This window comes from Podarcis bocagei, assembly GCF_964188305.1.
Source record: "Podarcis bocagei genome assembly, chromosome: 8".
NCBI classification, from domain to species: Eukaryota; Metazoa; Chordata; class Lepidosauria; order Squamata; family Lacertidae; genus Podarcis; species Podarcis bocagei.
In genome coordinates, this window is record NC_138133.1 from 77,356,061 (window position 1) to 77,378,231 (window position 22,171).

The following is a 22,171-nucleotide window of genomic DNA, read 5'->3' on the forward strand; positions in this document are numbered from 1 at the left end:
TAAAAGTTGAACACCAGTCAGTAGCACTGAGGCTGAACAGGAAGGAACTTGTTTCCCAAACTTTACAGCAGGTGGGATTTTGTAACTGAGCTAAGGCAGTTTCAGCTGACTACTTCCCATTGATAGTTAAGGGAAGTTGGAGTCTGTGTGTGTTCCCTTTAATATGCCTCCTGAAATTATTGCTGCCCCATTTGTGAATGATGGATCTTATATGGTGAATGATTTCCACCATTCCCCCGGAATGAGGGTGTGTGGGCATGGCAAGGGGGAAGTAACTTGAAGTAACTTGAAGACAGAATCAGTCTGTGCTATCCAAAAAAAACGCTTTGTGGAAGGAATGGATTTTGACAGGGAAAGAAGGTATTTCAGGTATAGCTATTTTTCGCCGGAATTCAAAATCGCAGTACAATAAAAATGCAAGGTAAGAAATAAAAGAAGCAATGAAAATACAGTGGTACCTCGGGTTACATACGCTTCAGGTTACATACGCTTCAGGTTACATACGCTTCAGGTTACAGACTCTGCTAACCCAGAAATAATGCTTCAGGTTAAGAACTTTGCTTCAGGATAAGAACAGAAATCGTGCTCTAGCGGCGGCAGCAGGAAGCCCCATTAGCTGATGTGTTGCTTCAGGTTAAGAACAGTTTCAGGTTAAGTACAGACCTCCAGAACGAATTAAGTACTTAACCTGAGGTACCACTGTACAGTTAAAAATCTATGTGAATATTTCTCAATTCCCAAACCTTTGTCGGCATATAGACAAGATTCCAGGAAGGTTCAGTACAGTAAAATCACTCAGCAAAATCTGCATCTAACAATTAAGATAATGTATAAAGGTAAAGATAAAGGTAAAGGGACCCCTGACCATTAGGTCCAGTCGCGGACGACTCTGAGGTTGCAGTGCTCATCTCACTTTACAGGCCAGCATTTGTCTGCAGACAGCTTCCGGGTCATGTGGCCAGCATGACTAAGCTGCTTCTGGCAAACCAGAGCAGCACATGGAAACGCCGTTTACCTTCCCACCGGAGCAGTACCCATTTATCTACTTGCACTTTGACGTGCTATCATACTGCTAGGTTGGCAGGAGCAGGGACCAAACAATTGGAGCTCACCCCGTCGCGGGGATTTGAACCACCGATCTTCTGATCAGCAAGCCCTAGGCTCTGTGGTTTAACCCACAGCGCCACCTGCGTCCTAAGATAATGTATAACATCCACTTAATCCTCAAGGCGTGTTGCAGAAATCGGGCAGCTATCTCCATCTTAACCCCATTCCAAGTAGACCTAAGGAAGGCTGCCTTAAGGAATGCCACTCCCTGCTAAGAACCACCTGATTAATGAGCTTAGATGGAATTGTCTGAATCAAGCGGCAGTGCAAAAGAACATGCACAACTGATTCTATATGTCAAGTTTCCTCAACCTCGGCCTTCCAGATGTTTTGGCCTACAACTCCCATGATCCCTAGCTAGCAGGACCAGTGGTCAGGGATGATGGGAATTGTAGTCTCAAAACATCTGGAGGGCCAAGGTTGAGGAAGCCTGCTATATGTCTTTGTCCAGAAAGGCGTCGTCTCTCTGCGAGTGCTATTTTCTGGAATCTCCCCTGTAGCAATGCCAAAGGTAGCACATTCAGTCTCACATGTATGCCCTGCGTTGATTCAGGTTGGTCTAGTGGAAGAGATAAGTCGCCGTTGGCTATCCACATCGTACCACCCCAAGACTTGCACAGACACTGTCCCTGATTTGGCAACTAAGTTCTTTAAATTCATTGCCTAACAATCTGTGTTTAATTATCTCACCACCACCCCAGGCATTGATTTATGTAGGTGAATATTTAAAGCGGTGGATGCGTTGCCTCTCATTTTCAACCACAAACACACTGCAGACAACCCAGATGAAAATTGCAGACCGCCAGGAGTCCATGGACCACATGACTTTGCCTAGAGTCCTCATGATGAGTGGAAATAAATCCTAAGTACCTGCAATTGGGATGCAGGTGGCGCTGTGGGTTAAACCACAGAGCCTAGGGCTTGCCGATCAGAAGGTCGGCGGTTCAAATCCCCACGACAGGGTGAGCTCCTGTTGCTTGGTCCCTGCCTGCCAACCTAGCAGTTCGAAAGCACGTCAAAGTGCAAGTAGATAAATAGGTACCGCTCCGGCGGGAAGGTAAAGGGCTTTTCCGTGCGCTGCTCTGGTTCGCCAGAAGCGGTTTACTCATGCTGGCCACATGACCCGAAAGCTGTATGCCGGCTCCCTTGGCCAATAAAGCGAGATGAGCGCCGCAACCCCAGAGTCGGCCACGACTGGACCTAATGGTCAGGGGTCCCTTTACCTTTACCTATACCTGCGATTGCATTTGTTCACTTAAGAACGTAAGACAAGCTTGCTTGATCGGGTCAGTGGCTCATCTAGCCTGGCATCCAGATTCCAGCGGATGCCTGAGAGAATCCTGCAAGCTGGACATGAGCGCATCAGCACCCTGCCTGCCTTCAATTTCCACCAACTGGTATTCAGAGGTAGTTCTCCGACAGTGGAGGCAGAACATAGGCATCATGGCGTGAACCTGTCAGTAGCCTTGTCCTTCACAAATTTGCCCAATCCTGTTTTAAAGCCATCCAAATTGGTGGTCCCCATTGCCTCTTGTGGGAGTGAGTTCCATAGTTTATGCATTGCGTGAAGAAGTAGGGTTTTTTTTAATCGGCCCTAAGTCTTCATGTCCATCCATCGTTACCTTTAACTCTCACCTTCCTCCTAATAAGCTCTTTGAGGTAGTTTTGCTTTAGTTGTTTGCTCTGTAATGTGCCAAAAATAACTTATAGGGGCAGCAGTACAGAGGCCACAAAAGCAAGGGTGTGTGTGTTTGTGTGGAGGTGGCAATATCCTCAAGGAGTTTTAAGCCTGCTGACACTTAACTAGTTTAAGGCTTAAATACTGCACACACACACACACAGCCCTGGGTCTAGACTATTACAATGCATTGAGAAACAATCTGGAACCTGTGACTGGTCCAAAATTCTTAACCATTCCAACAGAGGCTTGGACTTACTTTTGAGTAAACAGGCATAGGATACTTCTTTAGTTTTGCAATCCAATGCACACTTTTCCTGGGAGTAAGCTGCATTAAACTCAATAACTGGTATTCAACTAAGCTTTACCCAGACCTATTGAAATTGTTGGACCCAACTTAGTCGTGCTCATTACTTTCATTGGGTCTCCTTTCAGTAAAATGTGGTTGAAAAATGTCCCAGCGGTGCTTATTTTTGAGTAGACATGCAAAGGATTGAACCGCGAGTCTTTTGGGAGCAAATACAACTGACAGAATGATGCTAGTATGTCCCACAGGGCTCAATGGGACTTACTCCCAGGTAAACATGTGTATAGTATTACAGCCTAAGTGACTTCGAGTGCACAATATGGGGGTTGCATTGCGTGTTATATTCCCTGCATGTGAAAGCCATTTTGCATGCTGTAATGGCAGCTCTTTGGTTATTTCTGCGTGTCAAACATCTTGCTCTGTAGTCATGCTGTTGGCTCTGATGAGGAAACCTTTTAGTGACCTCTGAGACTGCCTCCCACCTAAAAGAAGGAGAAAAAGGAAAGAAAACCAAAGTCTCTGAGGCCATAATTCTAATTACTTCAGTGTAAGAGGAGAAAAGATTTAGGAGGGCGAGCTTGTCAGCCCCGGGTTTCTATGGTGAAGCTGAACAAAGAGTGACATTGTTTGGTGGTATAAGGGAAAAGAGCGTTGAGGTAGGAGGGAAAGGGGAAGTTGGAGACAAGAAAGGGACCGATTCACTGTTAAAGGGGGTGGGCTAAAGAGTTGTGGGATGCTGGAGGAACTGCCTGAAAAGCATAATTATTTGTGCCACTTAAGCAAATGTCTTGGAGTGTGGAGAACTTAACGCAAGGATTAGGCAGATGTACAAGATAAAGGAGGACAAACGATGTTTCGGATTGTAGTAATAATTCGCAAACACGCAACAACAAACTTTATAGCCTTGTCTGTAGCTTGCAGGGAGCCTGCCAGGGAATTCTGCAAAGGAGCGATAGTTTGCGATAACGAAAAGAAGAAGAAGGCATGGGATCAAAGTTCCCTCGTTCTCGTTATTTCTGTTGCTAAAACAGCTGTCAAAGCAAAAGAGACTTTTTGGCAGGACTTGCTTGGAATTGATATATACGAACATCTTCACCAGCATTCATGGCCATGCTTTCTAATGTCAAAAACTGGTCCTGGGCCAACGCAGAAGTAGGGCCAACTACGCTGCATAGTTCAGAAAGCTGACCTTGGGCTAAAAACGGCTTATGTCAGAGTAGACTTGCAAATGTCCCGTGGAAATAAGCACCCTTGAGCTTGTTGCACAGTTTCAGTTCATTTTGGTGGGACTTGCACTGAACCTCCCAGTTGATTGTGCCATTAAGAACATAAGGAGAGACCTGGTAGATCAGATCAAGGGTTCAGCTAGTGGAGCATCCTCAGGAGCATCCCATCCCCATCATCCAGCCCGGACACTGAGGTCCAGCTCTGAGGTCCTTCTGATGGTTCCCTCCCTGTGAGAAGTGAGGTTACAGGGAACCAGGCAGAGGGCCTTCTCAGTAGTAGCACCCACCCTGTGGAACACCTTCTCATCAGATGTCAAGGAGATAAGCAACTATCTGACTTTTAGAAGACATCTGAAGGCAACCCTCTATCGGGAAATTTTTAATGTCTAATGTTTTACAATTTATGTGCTGTAAGCTGCCCAGAGTAGCTGGGGAAACCCAGCCAGATGGTTGGGGTACAAATAACAATAACAATTATACTGTCAGAGAGGCTAGCCAGACACCTCTGGAAAACCCACAAGCAGGGCTTGAAGACAACACCCCTCTGAATATTGAGTCCCTTTAACTATCAAAACTTAATTTACAGACCTGTCTCTCCATGAATTTGCCTAATCTGGCACAGCCAGAGTCACTTAGCAGTCATTGCTACATCTTCTGGCAGGCAAGCACAAAAGTTAGTTTTGTGTTGTGGGGGACATTATTTCCTCTTGAATGTTACGAAGAGTCTGATGAGTCACACCAAAAGCCCATCTAAAGGTAAAGGGTAAAGGGACCCCTGACCATTAGGTCCAGTTGTGACCGACTCTGGAGTTGTGGCGCTCATCTCGCTTTATTGGCCGAGGGAGCTGGCGTACAGCTTCCAGGTCATGTGGCCAGCATGACTAAACCGCTTCTGGCGAACCAGAGCAGCGCACGGAAACGCCATTTACCTTCCCGCCGGAGCGGTACCTATTTATCTACTTGCACTTTGATATGCTTTCGAATTGCTAGGTTGGCAGGAGCAGGGACCGAGCAATGGGAGCTCACCCCATCGTGGAGATTCGAACTGCCGACCTTCTGATCGTCCAGAGTCGGTCACGACTGGATCTAATGGTCAGGGGTCCCTTTACCTTTACCTTTACCTTTACCCGGCCACTGCTTCCAGTTGCAGTATCCTGACTATGTCCAGAAAATTTCAGACATATGGCAGCCCCAGTATAAGTACTGTGTTGTCCTAGCAAAAGGACAGAATCAGGCTGCTAGCTTCACATCCCCCAAGCTGGATTCTTTCTTGTTGTTAAAACTAGATATGATCTCAGCGAGTCTCCTGCCTAAAATTTTATTTAGGCTGTTTGAGAATTTGGAACCCAATGTCCTTTGGGTGGAGGCGGGGGGGAGAGAAACAAGCCATAAATAATGTCGAAATAGCTAAGAGATGTTCATTTGCCTGGATATGCATGTTTTGGGCAATCACTCAGCCTGAGAAGCGGTAACTCTCAAGGCGAGGTGGTGAAAAGGAATTGGGAGAAGCCAGCTAAAGTTGAAGTTGGGGCAGGAGCAGAGAGGCGTTTGGACTATTAGAAGAACTGTTCTGTTCAAAAGGGGATGAATTTTCACCCGGATGGCTCATTGCTCTGGTAAGGAATGCATTTAGCAGAGGTGTTCCTTGATCTCTGTTTGATTATTTCGTTTATATCCCACCTTTTCCTATATAATGTTCCAGATTATTTAGGTACTGCACACTCTCAGATCCTTCCTACGCCCACAAAATGCTAATCTTTAAACCAAATGCAGTAAAACAAGACTATAATGTATGTTTTAATAAAGCAGGGGAAATTGTTGTGAAAGGAGGCTCTCTCCCTTTTCGCTTCCCTCTGGTTCCTATCTGCAAATGAGCTCCTCATTAGCATTTTTCCTATCCGAAAAGCACCATCACTCTGCCCTGTCACTGCAGATAAGAGGCGGGATGAAATCAAGATGATGCAAAGGAAGGAAAAGGCTCTCTGAAGTCCTTTTTTGTGCTTCTGCCAAATTAGATAGCTTACAATTCATTCCTGCATTAGCGGTTTAGTGTCACTAAGCACATGCTTCCTTTATAAGAAGTTATTTTTAATACTCATGAACAATTCCAAATTTTTGTTTTTTTAAAAAATAAAAGTTAGTAATTCTGAGAGGTAAACTATGTTAGCTTGCCAGCGACCGAGCGAGCAAGCAACTTTTCAATGGCTCGACTATGACTGAATTCATGATGTTGACACCCATTATTGTTGTTTAGTCATTTAGTCGTGTCCGACTCTTCGTGACCCCATGGACCAGAGCACGCCAGGCACTCCTGTCTTCCACTGCCTCCTGCAGTTTGGTCAAACTCATTTTAGTAGCTTTGAGAACACTGTCCAACCATCTCGTCCTCTGTCGTCCCCTTCTCCTTGTGCCCTCAATCTTTCCCAACATCAGGGTCTTTTCCAGGGAGTCTTCTCTTCTCATGAGGTGGCCAAAGTATTGGAGCCTCAGCTTCAAGATCTGTCCTTCCAGTGAGCACTCAGGGCTGATTTCCTTCAGAATGGAGAGGTTTGATCTTCTTGCAGTCCATGGGACTCTCAAGAGTCTCCTCCAGCACCATAATTCTAAAGCATCAATTTTTTGGAGATCAGCCTTTATGGTCCAGCTCTCACTTCCATACATCACTACTGGGAAAACCATAGCTTTAACTATACAGACCAGTGTTCTTATCTGTTTACAGTTCTTAAATAGGTAGGTGTTTCTTTTTTGTGCGATCTTCGGGTTGTTTTTTTAGTAAGATGGAGCTGAAGATTTTGCGGTTGATTTTTGTGGGTGTGCTGTGTTTTCCTTGCTCTTTATTCTGTTAGAATTGTTTTATATTTTGAATGGAATTGTCACCTGCTCTGGGGTCACGTAATGCTGAAAGTTTACCGTATAAATAATAGAAATGTTTCAAATAGCGCTGGGTCCAAGGCGGAGGTCTGGAGAATCACTCTGGTGCTTTCACTGCTTGCCTGTACTCCCTGCTTTCTGAGTTTAAAAGCACACATTTCATAAAGCTGGCCTCCTGAATGCATATCTGAATCTTTAATTATAACAGAAAGCCATGACCTCAGCTTTCCTGTAAGCCTGAATATGATAGCATCGGTCCAAAAAAAAAAAAAAAGGAAAAAAAAGAAACGAAAAAAAACTCCAAAAACACTGGGATACCAGCCTAGGAGCTTGGCCTGGTTTCTGCTAATAGCTTTGCTCAGCTTGTGCCAAATCACCTGACTGTGTCTTGCCTCTGAAACGACACTGTAAGATATTCAGCCTCATTCTCCGCCCAGATGAGGCCCGGGAGCTTATTGTCCACTAGTTAGTTTGGGTTTTAAGGCAACTATCCGTGTCAACATGAATTCAGTCTTAATATATTTTGCTTAAGTTGGGAACTGTTGCTACAAACCATACCTTGTAAGAGGCCTACGAGAGTGTGATCTTATTATTTATATTTTTTTAAAAAGCAAAATTAAAAGAGAAAGAGAGTGTATGATCTTGGCCACTCATTTTAGGTATGCAAAGATAATAGGAAAGAGGATGTGGTTGGAAGGGATATGTTGCAAGTGTTTTTTCAACAGGTTGTTGTTGTTTAGTCGTTTAGTCGTGTCCGACTCTTTGTGACCCCATGGAACAGAGCACGCCAGGCACTTCTGTCTTCCACTGCCTCCCGCAGTTTGGTCAAACTCATGTTTGTATCTTCGAGAACACTGTCCAACCATCTTGTCCTCTGTCGTCCCCTTCTCCTTGTGCCCTCCATCTTTCCCAACATCAGGGTCTTTTCCAGGGAGTCTTCTCTTCTTATCAGGTGGCCAATGTATTGGAGCCTCAGCTTCAGGATCTGTCCTTCCAGTGAGCACTCAGGGCTGATTTCCTTCAGAATAGAGAGGTTAGATCTTCTTGCAGTCCACGGGACTCTCAAGAGTCTCCTCCAGCACCAGAATTCAAAAGCATCAATTCTTCGGCGATCAGCCTTCTTTATGGTCCAGCTCTCACTTCCATACATCACTACTGGGAAAACCATAACTTTAACTATACGGACCTTTGTTGGCAAGATGATGTCTCTGCTTTTTAAGATGCTGTCTAGGTTTGGTCATTGCTTTTCTCCTTAGAAGCAGGCATCTTTTAATTTCGTGGCTGTTGTCACTTTTCAACAGGAGCAGTCTCTAATTTCAGCATCTATCCCTGAAAACTTCATGGTCCCTTGGTTGTCTTTTGAAGATTCCCCCCCCCCTCAAGTTGCAATCCTTTGCCCATGTACTTGGGGGTCAAGACCCGTTGTGCTCATTGGCGCTTGTGATCTGGTGAGACACGTGTAGGTTTGTGCTTTGAAAGCTGTAAGGAGTCGGAACACATTCTTTAAACAAAGTCATTTTGGCAGCCGGCAGCGTTTTTATTCTTCGAGGGGAAGTTTAGAATTTTACACCTTCTCTGCTCAGCATCTTTTGTGGGCTGTGAGTGAGGTGATTCTTCTTGACCCGGGTCTAGCGCTGTGCTGAATTGGAAGAAATATTCCCACTGTGCAGTTAAAACACTGCAGAAACTGTGTACAGGTGGGTGCAAAGGAGTTGCGCATCTGAAACATTCGAGCCATAAATGAGAGCCATTGCACCTTCTGGCATTGATTAGTGAGTTCACAAAGCTATAGCGGCGAAAGGGAATGGAGGAAGACATCATTTTTACGTTTAACAGGCAGAGCTTGCACCACCTGCTCTACTTTTTGTTAAAAATATTCTAAAACCTGTTAGTATCTCGGCTCACAGGCAGAGGTACCTGGCCTCCCCCGAGGCAATTGAGTGAGATACTGTGTTTACCTTCCGTCTGTGACTGCCGGCAGGCTAGGTAAACAAACCCGGCGATTCTTCTCATTAGACATGAGAAAGAACACACCTTCTGCTTTCCTCTTCTTCTCTCCCTCCCTGCATTGTCCCCAGGGAGGGGAAATGAGACAGACAGGAGTCCTTTTACATGTTTTATTCCTGTCACTCAGCAGTACATAGAAATGCTACTGCTCCCTTCAGACTCCATCAGAAGAGAGACTTTTCCTCCCCTGCACTTCCAGCACAGGTCATATGACACTCTGAGCTAACATCCGGTGCTCAGTAAAGAGAATAGGCTCCACCTTTTCTCCAGCAGTACATCTGCAAAACACAACATCCTGTTTTGCATTCCAGCCATCTGGAGCTGGCTTTTGCCTTGCTGCTTTTTCCCAACATCCTCCCCCAAAAGCATCAATTGGCAAAACATGATCCAGAGAAGAGAACAAACAGTTGTTATACATATAACAGTCCCCTGTTGTTTCAGTTCCACCCTTGGAACTCCCCACCACTGGTTCCACCAGTGTACCTCTCTGGTTGTCTGGCTTCCAAGGCTTCTGCATTACCTTGGCTTGCTACTCTCTGTTGTGTCTTTGTCTCTGACTTAGACACTGCTTTAACCTGCTTTGAGTTGTTAACAATAGCAACACATGCAACAGCTAAGTTAGCAAACTCTTTTGAGTACCTCTTTGGTGGTACACCCTTTGTGACTCTCTCAGACCTGCGTACGAGGTGCTGATCCTTTCTGCTCACTGGTTCAACCTCTGGACTTTGTTGAGAACCAGTAGCAATGGCTAACAGTGGTTCTTCCTTCATCTGTGAAGGTCTATCCATTGTGTGAGATTTTCTCTCAATGACTGTTACAACTGAACTCTCTGAGCTATCAGTGTCATCATCATCAGTACCACTGTAATCTGTGACATCAGAAAAATCATCATCATCATCATCATCTGAATTGCCACCTGTGGGAAATGTTTGTTCTACAACCCGCTCTTGTTCCGGAGCACTCTCTAGAAACTTTGTGAGAATCACCTGACCAGATTCAGACAAAATTACTCTGTAGAGACCCTTTTCATATCCCACAAAAATGTCTTTGGCATTCTTTACTCCACCTGGAGCTTCTGTTCTCACATGAGACCCGAAAACCTTAAAATAGGCAACAGAAGGTTTTCTATGGAACAGCTTCTCAAAAGGAGAACTTCCCAACTCTTTTGAGACTTTTCTCAACCACACATGAAGATAGGACGCTAGCAATTCGGCCCAATATTCATGTGGCAAATGTGAACTCAGCAATTGCGCATTCATCCCCTTTTGCAATTCTTTGTTCACCCTAACACAGACCCCCCTGTTCCACGCTTCAGTTGAAACAGCAATTTTGTGGTCTATCCCTTTTCCATCCAGGAACTTCTGAAACTTCTCTTACAGAAAAATTTGCTTCTCATCTGTGAAAAGACAATCAATGTTAGCATCATGCATATTTTTAACCTTGTCACAAAACTCCTGAAACTTTTCTAAAGTTTCTTGCGGTTTCTCCATCATATAAACCCAAGAATAATTAGTGAAACAATCCACACACAAAAGGTAATATTCTGCACTGCCCCTAGATGGTTCTAGAGGACCAAGCACATCAGCATACACCCGCTGAAATGCTCTTTCGACCTTCTTGGTCACCTTCCTGGTGCTCACACTGGCCACACCTGCAAGAGAGATTTCGTTAGAATCAGAAGAATTACATTTCATGTAATCACTTTGATCAAAAGTCAACAAATACAGTCCATCTTTCTCTTTGGCAGTAAGAAACAGTTCTCCATCTTTGTAGATCTTGCAGCTTTTAGCATCATAGGACAGTTTCAGTCCTTTCTTTGCAATCTGCGACACACTCAGCAGATTAAATCTCAGTTCTGGAACCAGGTAAACATCGCTTATAGTCAAGTTCAGACTTTCAAGATACACAGTCCCAATTCCGGTTGCTTCCAACTCTTGACCGTTGGCCTGTTTCACAGTGAAGCTTTGCTTCTTCAACGTCGAAAACAGTTGTCTGTGCGGGCATAAATGTTTTGTACATCCAGTGTCGATTATAAAGGCGTTCCCAACATCTGGCGTGGTTCCTTTCGCCATCATAGCCTTTGCAGGTTTCACCTGGCACTTGGAACGGCTTTTGCCTGACGCCTCAGGCTTCGCAGAGCTGCTCTTTGCTCCTCTTGACTGTTGCGGCTTCCTACAGTTCCACTGTAGATGCCCAGTCTGTCCACAATTGTAGCATCGGACAGCACTCAATGCTACTCCATGCTCTCCAGTAGCACTATCAGTGGGGAGATGTGAACTCTGTTCTTCCCTCCCCCTGTCAGCAACACCCATTGCACCTTGTTCAGGAACACCAACAGTTCCAACAGCCACAGTTCCTGCACTCTCCCCTCTGGGGTCAAAGCTCTCCTCAGCTTTCGATGAGCTCTTAGGAACTTGGCCAGCATCATCTTGGCTCACCCCTTCTGGGGTAGTTATCCATCCAGACCATGATGAATAACTGTCTCTGGTCAGGGGAGATGAACAGGGCAGGGCTCCCCCTTTCTTGGCATCCATCTTGAAGCCAAGCCTCCAGCTCACACTCTCAAACAAGCTGTAAAATCCAACAGTTGTTTTTTTTTTCTTTCTCAGGCAGGCAAACTGCAAGTTGTTTACGCTCTTTGCACCTGGCAGCTAAACTCTGGCTGCTATGGAAAGTCCCTCCAAGAGCTCGTAAACTTGTAGCCAAAACACTCCGTGGTTTTGTTTCGCTTTTCCCAAGCTTAGCCTCACAGTCCAGCCCCTTTGCCAGTAACTTTCCACTACCGTTACTTAGCAAGAGTGCATTCAGGACTTCTTATCTTAACCACAGGAATTTGTGGAATGCAGGCTTCAGCCTCTGAGCTGCAGGCCTCTTCTCTTTCGGAGCTTTTGTTTTTCCAAAACGCAGCTCCCATGAACCAGGGAATTAATCAACCTGCGTTCACACTTTTAGCCCGAAATGTGCAGCATACCTTGAGCTCTGTTGCTTGGAAACACTTTCCTCTGGGTCTGTTCAGCCTCTGGCTTCTGTCAGACGCTTGCCTTCTCCCTTGGAGCAGAGGAGGACAATCCACCAGCCTCTCATGCAGATGTCCGATGAATCGGAACCATCCGAAGGCTGCCATATGTTAGTATCTCGGCTCACAGGCAGAGGTACGTGGCCTCCCCCGAGGCAATTGAGTGAGATACTGTGTTTACCTTCCGTCTGCGACTGCCGGCAGGTAAACAAACCCGGCGATTCTTCTCATTAGACGTGAGAAAGAACACACCCTCTGCTTTCCTCTTCTTCTCTCCCTCCCTGCATTGTCCCCAGGGAGGGGAAATGAGACAGACAGGAGTCCTTTTACATGTTTTATTCCTGTCACTCAGCAGTACATAGAAATGCTACTGCTCCCTTCAGACTCCATCAGAAGAGAGACTCTTCCTCTCCTGCACTTCCAGCACAGGTCATATGACACTCTGAGCTAACATCCGGTGCTCAGTACAGAGAATAGGCTCCACCTTTTCTCCAGCAGTACATCTGCAAAACACAACATCCTGTTTTGCATTCCAGCCATCTGGAGCTGGCTTTTGCCTTGCTGCTTTTTCCCAACAAAACCATCCCTATGCAGCTTAAGGAATGAGTTGCGCTTACAGGAACATCCGATAGCGACTGTTACATCAAATTATGGGAAGTGTTCTGATATTCCTACCGTTTTAGAGGAGGAAAATAAAATCCTTGAGCATGCCATTATAGCAAAACTGTCTAGCTACTTAAGAGTTAAAGAAAGACAACAACATTCTTAAGAAAATGCGGTTTGTTCAATAAACAGAGCAACAAGGCTGATTCTTTGACAGATGCAGGTATTTGGAACGCTGTCCATTTGAAATTTGTTGGTTTGTTTATCTTAAATATGTAAATATTGGAACCACAAAAATCTACATGAAATATATTTCTGTGGTTCTAATAAAACAAATACTGAAATAAAAATAAATATCAGTTTGACAGCATTCCAAATAAATGCAATATCTGTTGAAGAATGACCCTTTACGTATAATTTATTCTTATTTAAGCTTAAATGTGGATCATATTGTGTGTATATGTGTGTGATTCAAGTAGGAGTGGGATGCCAACCAGTCTTTTAGGTGCCACAAGACACTTCTGTAGTTTTTGTTGCTAAAGACTAACACAGCAAACTCTCTGGAAAGTGTTAGTTTTATTGTTGGCGTCCGCCTGTCTTGAGAGACAGCGGAGGTGTGTCCTATTTGGGGTGAGGTCAAACTGTTGGAGAGTTACAGCACCTGCTATGGTTGTAGAGACCAATACAGGAGAGACATGTTTTATTGCAGCTGGGGCAGATGAAGGCATCCGGTTGTGCCGCTGCAGATGCACCATGGCGTTTCTTCTCTCTGCTAAAACAAATGTCAACAATAGCGTAAAGTGGTACCTCGGGTTAAGAACTTAATTTGTTCTGGAGGTCCGTTCTTAACCTGAAACTGTTCTTAACCTGTGGTACCACTTTAGCTAATGGGGCCTCCCGCTGCCGCCGCGCCGCTGTGCAATTTCTGTTCTCATCCTGAAGCAAAGTTCTTAACCTGAAGCACTATTTCTGGGTTAGCAGAGTCTGTAACCTGAAGCGTCTGTAACCTAAAGCGTCTATAACCCGAGGTACCACTGTACAAAACTGGGATTTATGCTTTAACCAGAAGATTGAGGAGATCATGCAATGGGAAAGTGGAGGCCAAACCAGAACTGTTGTGTGAATCGACATAGCTTTAATATAAATACGTTAGCAACTTCTGACTACTGTATCCAGGAAGGGTCTTTATTTTGCTGTATGTCAGCAATGTCTTCTAAAGTGGCCCAACAGGACTTTGTAAAGAGCCACTACAGTGGTACTTCGGGTTGCAGACACTTCAGGTTACAGACACTTCAGGTTACAGACGCTTCAGGTTACAGACTCCGCTAACCCAGAAATAGTACCTTGGGTTAAGAACTTTGCTTCAGGATGAGAACAGAAATCAAGCGGCGGCAGCAGCGGGAGGCCCCATTAGCTAAAGTGGTACCTCAGGTTAAGTAGAATTTCAGGTTAAGAATGGACCTCCAGAACGAATTAAGTCCTTAACCTGAAGTACCACTGTATAACAGGAAACTAGCTATAGCAACACCTTCCAACGAGGCTGTAACAGAAGACGCAACAGAGCCATTTCTCCTTGGCCTCCCTTCCTTTTCTTAATTAATAAAAGATGCTCATGGAGAAGCATTAATCAACTCCCCCCCCTCCCGCCCCATCTGTTCTGATTTTTATCCTTTCCTCTTAACAGGTTTATCGGGAGAGAAGGGAGAGCGAGGGAGCCCAGGTGTCGGGACCCAAGGCCCCCGGGGCCCACCAGGGGCAGCAGGTAAATTCGCCGTCGTGACCATATGCCCAAATGATATGCAAGGGTCAGTACAATTAAATGTGCATTCCCACACATAATAAACAATAGTCGGGACAAGTAAAGTCTGGCTCCTTTACACAGAGTGGCTGTATAATAAAGAACACGTGTGAAATCACGTTTGGTTACTCAGGTAGTCCTTACCTGACGTTGCTCTCTCGTTCTGCAGCAGTGGCAAGGTGATGTTCTGACAGCCGTTTCTGTGTTCTGTGCAGGGCCTCCAGGCGAAAGCCGTACAGGCGCCCCAGGACCACCAGGTTCACCAGGTCCAAGAGGACCACCTGGCCATACAGGTGTTCCTGGGCCACATGGCGCCTCAGGGCAACCGGGATACTGTGATCCCTCTTCCTGTGCTGGATATGGAACAGGTGGTGAGTATGTTTTTCTAAGTTAGCCTCCTCCCGCCACACACACGTCTTTAAAATGAGGTAGCTCAGTCAGTAGAGCATGGGACTCTTAAACTCGTGGGTCGTGGGTTCTAGTCTCACTGTCAGGTGCTGGTGCGGTTGCTCGAGAGCAAACAGGCAAGACACCAACCTGACTTTTCCAGGCTTTATTATCTGCACAATTTTACAATGCAGAGCGTCGCAAGTCCATGTCTGCTCAGTCGCTAGCAGAATCTGGGAGTGGGCGGTCCTTATGCCTTCCCCAGCATAACAGCCGTGTGACCCCCAACCTTCTCCTCCCCTCTCTGCGCCGAAGACTACTGCGCAGAATGGGCACTGGCAAAGAGGGACTTGCCTCCCCTCCGCTTTGCTCAGGGTCGGTGTTGAGGCTCTCCCTAGCATCTTCTGATCCCAGCACTCCCTCCCCACTGGAGGCGGGGTTTCCCTCCTCTCCAGAGGTGGGGCTTCCCTCCTCTTCCAGAGGAAGAACTGCTTCGTAAGATCTTCGGAGGCTCCCTGTAACACAACTGCCCTTCCATCTCTTGCCTCTGAGCTGATGGCAGTTCCCTGACACCCACATTGAGTGAAAGACTCCCGCATTGTAGGAGGTTTGACCCTCGTGGTCCCTTCCCACTCTACAATCCTAGCGCCATACTGAATTTTTGTGATGCTCAATTTTCAGTGAGTAAGTTGTGGCTCCGGGAACGAGGGAAAGGATCTGTGAAATCAGAAACAACACACACACACACCCCTTAGTTGCACCTGTTTGCAGCCGTTCCTCTCCCAAGTGATTTTGGAGCTATTCTTTTTACCTGAAAGAACCTTGTAATTACTGTGGTACCTCAGGTTAAGTACTTAATTCGTTCCGGAGGTCTGTACTTAACCTGAAACTGTTCTTAACCTGAAGCACCACTTTAGCTAATGGGGCCTCCTGCTGCCACCGCGCCGCCGGAGCACAATTTCTGTTCTCATCCTGAAGCAAAGTTCTTAACCTGAAGCACTATTTCTGGGTTTGTGGAGTCTGCAACCTGAAGCGTATGTAACCTGAAGTGTATGTAACCCGAGGTACCACTGTAATTGCCCCAGCCCACCAGGGATCTCATTGTAAATGTGATGGTGCCATAGGGGCGTGCAACCTAACCAGCTTGGCTACTTGGTCACGGCAGCGAAGGCAAACAGAACTGCACTGCCTTCTCTCAGAAGACCCTCAAAAGTGCATTTGGACACATACCAGTGTGCGCACAGGTACACACCCTTGTATTCTGACACAAATGTGCATCTGGGCCACTACGGATACAAAGTTAGTGGGTTTCCTCTTCCCCACAGGCACACCTGTCTGAGCATTCCCTCTGTGTCCACATATAAAAATAAATCATTTCCTGATCAGTCGTCAATACCATTTTAAACATTTCAAAAGAAATCTAAGTACAGAATCTCAATGTGCACAAAAGCAACAAAGCCATATTAAAATCACAGAACCATGGAGCATAGAGCATATTTTCTTAACTGTAGGGACTTTTAGTTGAAGGGGGGGTTGGGAATCCTAGAGAAGTTTGGGGTTTCTTTTAATCTTTATAAATGTCAGTAAAGTAGCCAGGGTGGCCGTCCCAAATCAGGGAGTTCCAAAGATGAGAACATAATGCTGAGGCTGGCTTCCATTCCAAGGAAAGAGAATTCCAGAGATCTGTTGCCACCGAGCTAAAAAACCCTTGCTGGTTTCCTTCGCAGTGGTGGCAGCGTTAGTGTAAGGCAGGAGAAAATTATGTCAACTGATCATACTGTTCACATAGGAGGCTCAAAGGAACTTCTCCTCTGTGAATTTGTCTTAATCCTCTGTTAAAGCCATCTAAATTGGTGGCCATCCCTGTCTCCTATGGGAGCGACCTGCTTAGTTTAAGTCTGCATTGTTTGAATAATAATAATAATAATAATAATAATAATAATAATAATAATAATAATAATTTATTATTTATACCCCGCCCACCTGGCTGGGTTTCCCCAGCCACTCTGGGCGGCTTCCAACAAAACACTAAAATACAATAACCTATTAAACATTAAAAGCTTCCCTAAACAGGGCTGCCTTCAGATGTCTTCTAAAAGTTTGGTAGTTATTTTTCTCTTTGAGAAAAATCTGGTGGGAGGGTGTTCCACTGGGCGGGTGCCACTACCGAGAAGGCCCTCTGCCTGAAGAAGCGCTTTATTTTATATGTCCCGAATCCTCTGACATTGAGCTCCATTGGCTATCCATGAGTCCTAGTGTTAGTGGGAGAGGGAGAAAAACTCGTCTCTATCCACTTTCTCCATGCCTTTATACATTTCCAATATATCACCTCTTCCTTGCCTTTTCTCTAAACTAAAAAGCCCCAAACTTTCTGAAACTCTGCCACGTCACTTAACTGCAACTCAGCCCTGATGTCACAGCGCCCAGCGTTACGTGTGTCCAAATGTTCATGTTCCCCTGGTCTTAGAAATGCCGCCGAGATATTTTGGCAGAGAAGCACGTCGGAACGGCCTTGTCGTTCTTCTGCCCTGTGCTCTTCCAGAAATGCAGGAATTATTTTGGAGAGTGACAGTAGGGGAACCATCGTAAAATGATATTGCATCTGCGGGGACGAAGAGGCATCCTTGCCAAACATGGTTATAAATCATCAGGCCTACCTTTAAAAAACTACTGATTAATCTGAAGTGCTCCCCTGTGTGAACCACATACACAGGCTAAGCAGCCATAACTACACCTGTGTGTCTGCATTGCAGATTTGAATAGCTCTGGTTGCCTGTTGGGCAGGGAAAGGAAAATGGTCGGGACTCAGTCCCTGTCAAGCAGCCAGTAAGTTCTAAACACTATATCTAGCTAGAGCTAATCATGCACAGCCACAGTGCTGAGGAGGGGAATCATAAACATTGTGGTCTACTTCATTGGGTCAGGGAACTGTCAGGAGCTTGTCCTATACTCGAGTAGGACCCTGGCAGAGACACATGCCTGACTGGCATGTTCTCTCCCTCCTGGTCGATCGTTCAGGAGCTTCAAAAGCTTTCTTCAGCCTGAACATCACAGCGACCAATGCCAACAGACACCGGCATATTTAGGGATCCGCAGAGTCTTCACAACTTGCATGACAGACCTCAGCAACTCAGCATTTTGGCTAATCTACTTGATTTACATATAAACACACACGGAGTCCTGCAACATGGCTCCCTCTCTCTCTAGCATCAGACAGCAAAAAGAGAAAGAACAAAGGACAATAGTCCCACTTCACGGAACACAGTAACACAAACATCCTGTCTCCGTCACTTCCCACTTTGTGGAGTCAAAATGTGAAAGACAACAATCCCATGACTGCAATCATGGAGCAGGAATTCTAACAGGAACATGCCCAGTTATCTCATTCAAAGAGGAAAAACAACCTTTTAACCTTGTAACTGAAGCGATTAAAACCCCATATAAAAGCCAAAGAGCGTGTGAAGTGCAGGGTGTTTTGTTTCTTCGTCTCTTGTGCTTGTCATGTGCCATTGTCACATTGTCTAAAATAACCCAGTCCAAATTTCTTGAATGTCTTGTTTGTGTCATCCATCTCCTGGTTTTAACCTGATCTGCCTTGGTTGGTTGGTTGGGAGATCCCTAGCTGAGAAGCTCCTCGTTCATGTTTGTCTAAACAGCATGGGAAACCTGAGTGTCACTAACTCAGCTTCTTGTAATAATCTGAATCGGCAGTGCATATAGTTGTAATTCATGAATGACAGTCTTTTTTTAAAAAAAGAAATCGGACTAAAATACCCCCATTGCATGGAGAGATTGTGTCTTGACGATGTTTCTTGAACAGTGGTTTTCAAATGGTGTTCCTTGAGAGCATTATCTTTGACTGGTTCCACCCATTTTTGCCTTTGGCCACACCCACTGTTGGCATTATCACCTTCTGCCAAACATATGTGTGTGTGTGTTTGTTGGGTGAATTGTCAACCAAGCGTCAGAATTCTCTGCAACATTCCCATGGAAAAACTCATCGAGGACCTTGGAAAACACTGTTTGGTATCCAAGGGGCCATGGAAGGAAGGTGTAGGAACTTTGACACAAGTTCATGTACTGCATGTGAATGTTTTTTATTCTTTCTTATTTCGGTTTGCAAAGCATGAAGCAAAGCCTTAGGTTGTACTTATTAGTTTGAGACTCAGTCTTGGTTACAGCTTAAGTCACAAGATTAACCTGTAGTTGAACTGGCCTTGGAGACCTTTGTTTGTTTTACTGATCTGTATGTATTTCTCTGTTGTTCACCTGTTCCTGTCCCTCTTCCCCTCTTCCCCCCACCCTTCATCTTGGTTCGTTTTCGATTTCCGAAGGCTCATTCCCTTACAATGGCTACCCATACGGAAGGTGAAATCGGGTAGAGTCTGTTTTTTCTTTCGCATATGGATGAAGGTCAGAATGGCAACTACTGAACAGCCTTGATGCTTTCCCACCAGCAACACTGATTATTATTATTATTATTATCACCACTAACAAAGGATGCCTGCTCTGGTTTTCTTATGCTTTCTGCTAGAATTAAAACACTTGGCACATTTCTCCATGATGCGCATTGCTAGGCACAAGCAACCACTGGACAGGCTGTTATCCAGAACAGGATTGTATCAAAGCCCTGGGAGAGCTTTTGGAAAGGGAGCGCTTCACTTATTTGAGATAGAGCAAAACAGAGGGGAGCGGCAACAAAATATTGCAGGTTGGAGTGTTCCTATTTAGGCCTCCAGCAAGCCAGCCAGATCCTATATGCAGGATTCTCCATTGAATCAGGATCATTTCCCCACTGAAATAAATGAGGGCTAAACACACTTAATCAGGGCTGGGCTGTGTCTATTGGTTCTTAAGCTGCTCCATGTTCCCCCTGCCCCTAACCATGCTGTGTAACAGACAACTCATATCTAATACAATTAGCTCACTGTTACTTCTGGTGTCGGTTTCCAACTAACAGGAAGATAATCATAAATCTTCCCCGATTCACTGGTGCTGATTTAATCTTGCAAGGCCGACTGCTTTGTAAGAAGAAGCAGCCGAAAGCAGCCTTTCTCAACCTTGGGCTCCCCACTCGATGATATTGGACTGCAACTCCCATCATCCCTAGCTAGCAGGACCAGCGGTCAAGGATGATGGGAGTTGTAGTCCAGCCACATCTGGGGACCCAAAGTTGAGAAAGAAAGTTGCTCTATAGAGAGCAATATTCAACCAAGCTCCTAACGATTGCTTCAATTTTGCTTTCCTCTTGCGTTAACTGTGCGGCTCCTCTTGGCGAGTTAAGGTGGCTATGGGGACCCAACTGATCAAGAGATCCCTGTCGTGCCGTTACCGCACAGCTCCTACCAGCTCTATGACTCCGAGGACCTTTACGATGACGATGATCAAGAGCCTTATCTAGTGCATGGATCCTACCATCACCCGCAGTCCCCCTACCCAGCACCTCGCTTGGCTCAGCCAGAGTTCACACCTGTGCGGGAAGAAATGGGCGCTCTCGAACTGAGATCCCCCGGAATAAGTCGCCTTTCAAGACGAATCTCCAAAAGAAGCGCCAGTTCTCTGAGGCTCAAGAGGAAGGTTAAGAAAACCTCTTAACGAACTATTTCTTTTTCTCTCTGTGTGCATTATATACATGAATCTTTTAGGCCTCTGTCCAGTTGCCTAATGTTGTCGTGAGAATTGTTTACAGGCTCATATCTTAAAGGGGAAAAAATATATTGTACATTACCACTTTGGCAGAACGAGGGGGGGGGGGATAGCTAATTACATTGCATGCCAGAAGTTATTAGCTTTGTAGGGGTTTATTGTTAGATGGAAACTCCAAGGGACATTTCTGTAGATCTTTGTAGTTATTGTATTAGAATGGTTCGATGCACATTTCAAAACACTCCATCACCAGCTGTTATATCTGAATAAGTCAAGGAGCTCATTCCACTGTTTCTTGCTTTCTGAATTTCTCTGCCTGAATTTTGATTGTGTGCTTTACTTGCAAAGTAACCCTTCTGAAGCCAACTGTGTTGGTTGATTTTATTTTATTTTTAATCATTTCCTTCGAAGATTTATATAAAGTGGGATTTTCTTCCCACAGCATTCTTATTAAATACCTATTAGAAACACACTAATAATTTATTGTGGGTCTATCACTACTCTATTTTATATACAAATAAACGTGGCAAACTTTTATAAATAATTTCATCTGTTGTATTTATTATTTTTAAGAGCCCACGACTGTGGTATGAAGTTTAATCTGGGGGTCCCTGAGATCTATAAAAAAAAACACACACACACCATCACACAATCCTTGCAAGTTCCAGTTGTGAGATTGCTCTGTCCATGGGACCATTTCTGCTTGCCTCTTAGATGTGATTTCTGCATTGCTGTGGGCTGGACTAGATGATTCTACAAGTTTCAAACTTCGCTTAAAATGGAACGACTTCTAATTCAGTGTACAGGTTTTCCTTTGCTGGATTGGGATACATATGTCAGACAGTTCGGGGCCATTTCACAGCTCACAAGATGTACCTCTCCGCTGCATCAACCCCAAATCTGTTCTGGACAGATTTTGGGAGAGTATGTTGCATGCACGGGGGAAAGAGGGGACAGGAAGGTCTGCTGTACATGCATAAATCCTTGCGCTGATGGCAGTGGTGTAGCGTGGGTTGCCCGTACCCAAGGGGGTGGGAGAGAGGGAAAGGGATGGAGTACGCATGTGCATTTAACTGCCTAACAGCATCCGCCTCACCCAGGAGATCGCAGCCACAGAGATAAGAAAAGAGGGGTCATTTTGTTGTCCGGAGAGGTCACTTCCTGGTTCACATGGAAAAGCCCAGCAGAGCCCAGTGACGGAAGCACACAGCTGTATTGAGACAGCACCGGGTGTTGAAATTTTGCACCTCCTAACAATTTTGTGCTCCAGGCAACCATCCCTGTGCCTTCTGTGTCCTTGGTGGGGCACACTAAGTTTTCAGAGGGTTTCTCTGCCGTAGCAGAGGGGCAATGCTGTTGCTGAGTTTTTGGCACTTCCCACAAGGCTGGCATGGATCCCAAATGCACCATTCGAACAACATCAGTTGCAGGTAAGCAACTTGTATTTTCTGCGGCTTAACACCCAGGGATTTGTTGTGCAATAACTCCCCCTTATCACCCATCCATTCTTTGTTTCCTCCCAGCC

General features: G+C 45.3%; 1 protein-coding gene across 5 annotated transcripts in view; it reads left to right on the top strand.

Moving 5' to 3' along the window:
• The window catches only part of COL14A1 (collagen type XIV alpha 1 chain), a 136,009-nt gene extending 114,819 nt beyond the window's left edge, over window positions 1–21,190 (top strand). For 3 of the 5 annotated variants that reach the window (XM_081204265.1, XM_081204266.1, XM_081204269.1), the window contains 3 exons: window positions 14,500–14,577; window positions 14,829–14,984; window positions 20,285–21,190. In XM_081204265.1, the coding sequence (XP_081060391.1) occupies window positions 14,500–14,577; window positions 14,829–14,984; window positions 20,285–20,595 (545 nt within the window). In that variant the 3' untranslated portion in view covers window positions 20,596–21,190. Of the gene's footprint in view, window positions 1–14,499; window positions 14,578–14,828; window positions 14,985–19,334 lie in introns of all 5 variants that reach the window. The other 2 variants (XM_081204268.1, XM_081204267.1) reach the window with 2 other exon arrangements.
• Window positions 21,191–22,171: the final 981 nt, after the last annotated feature.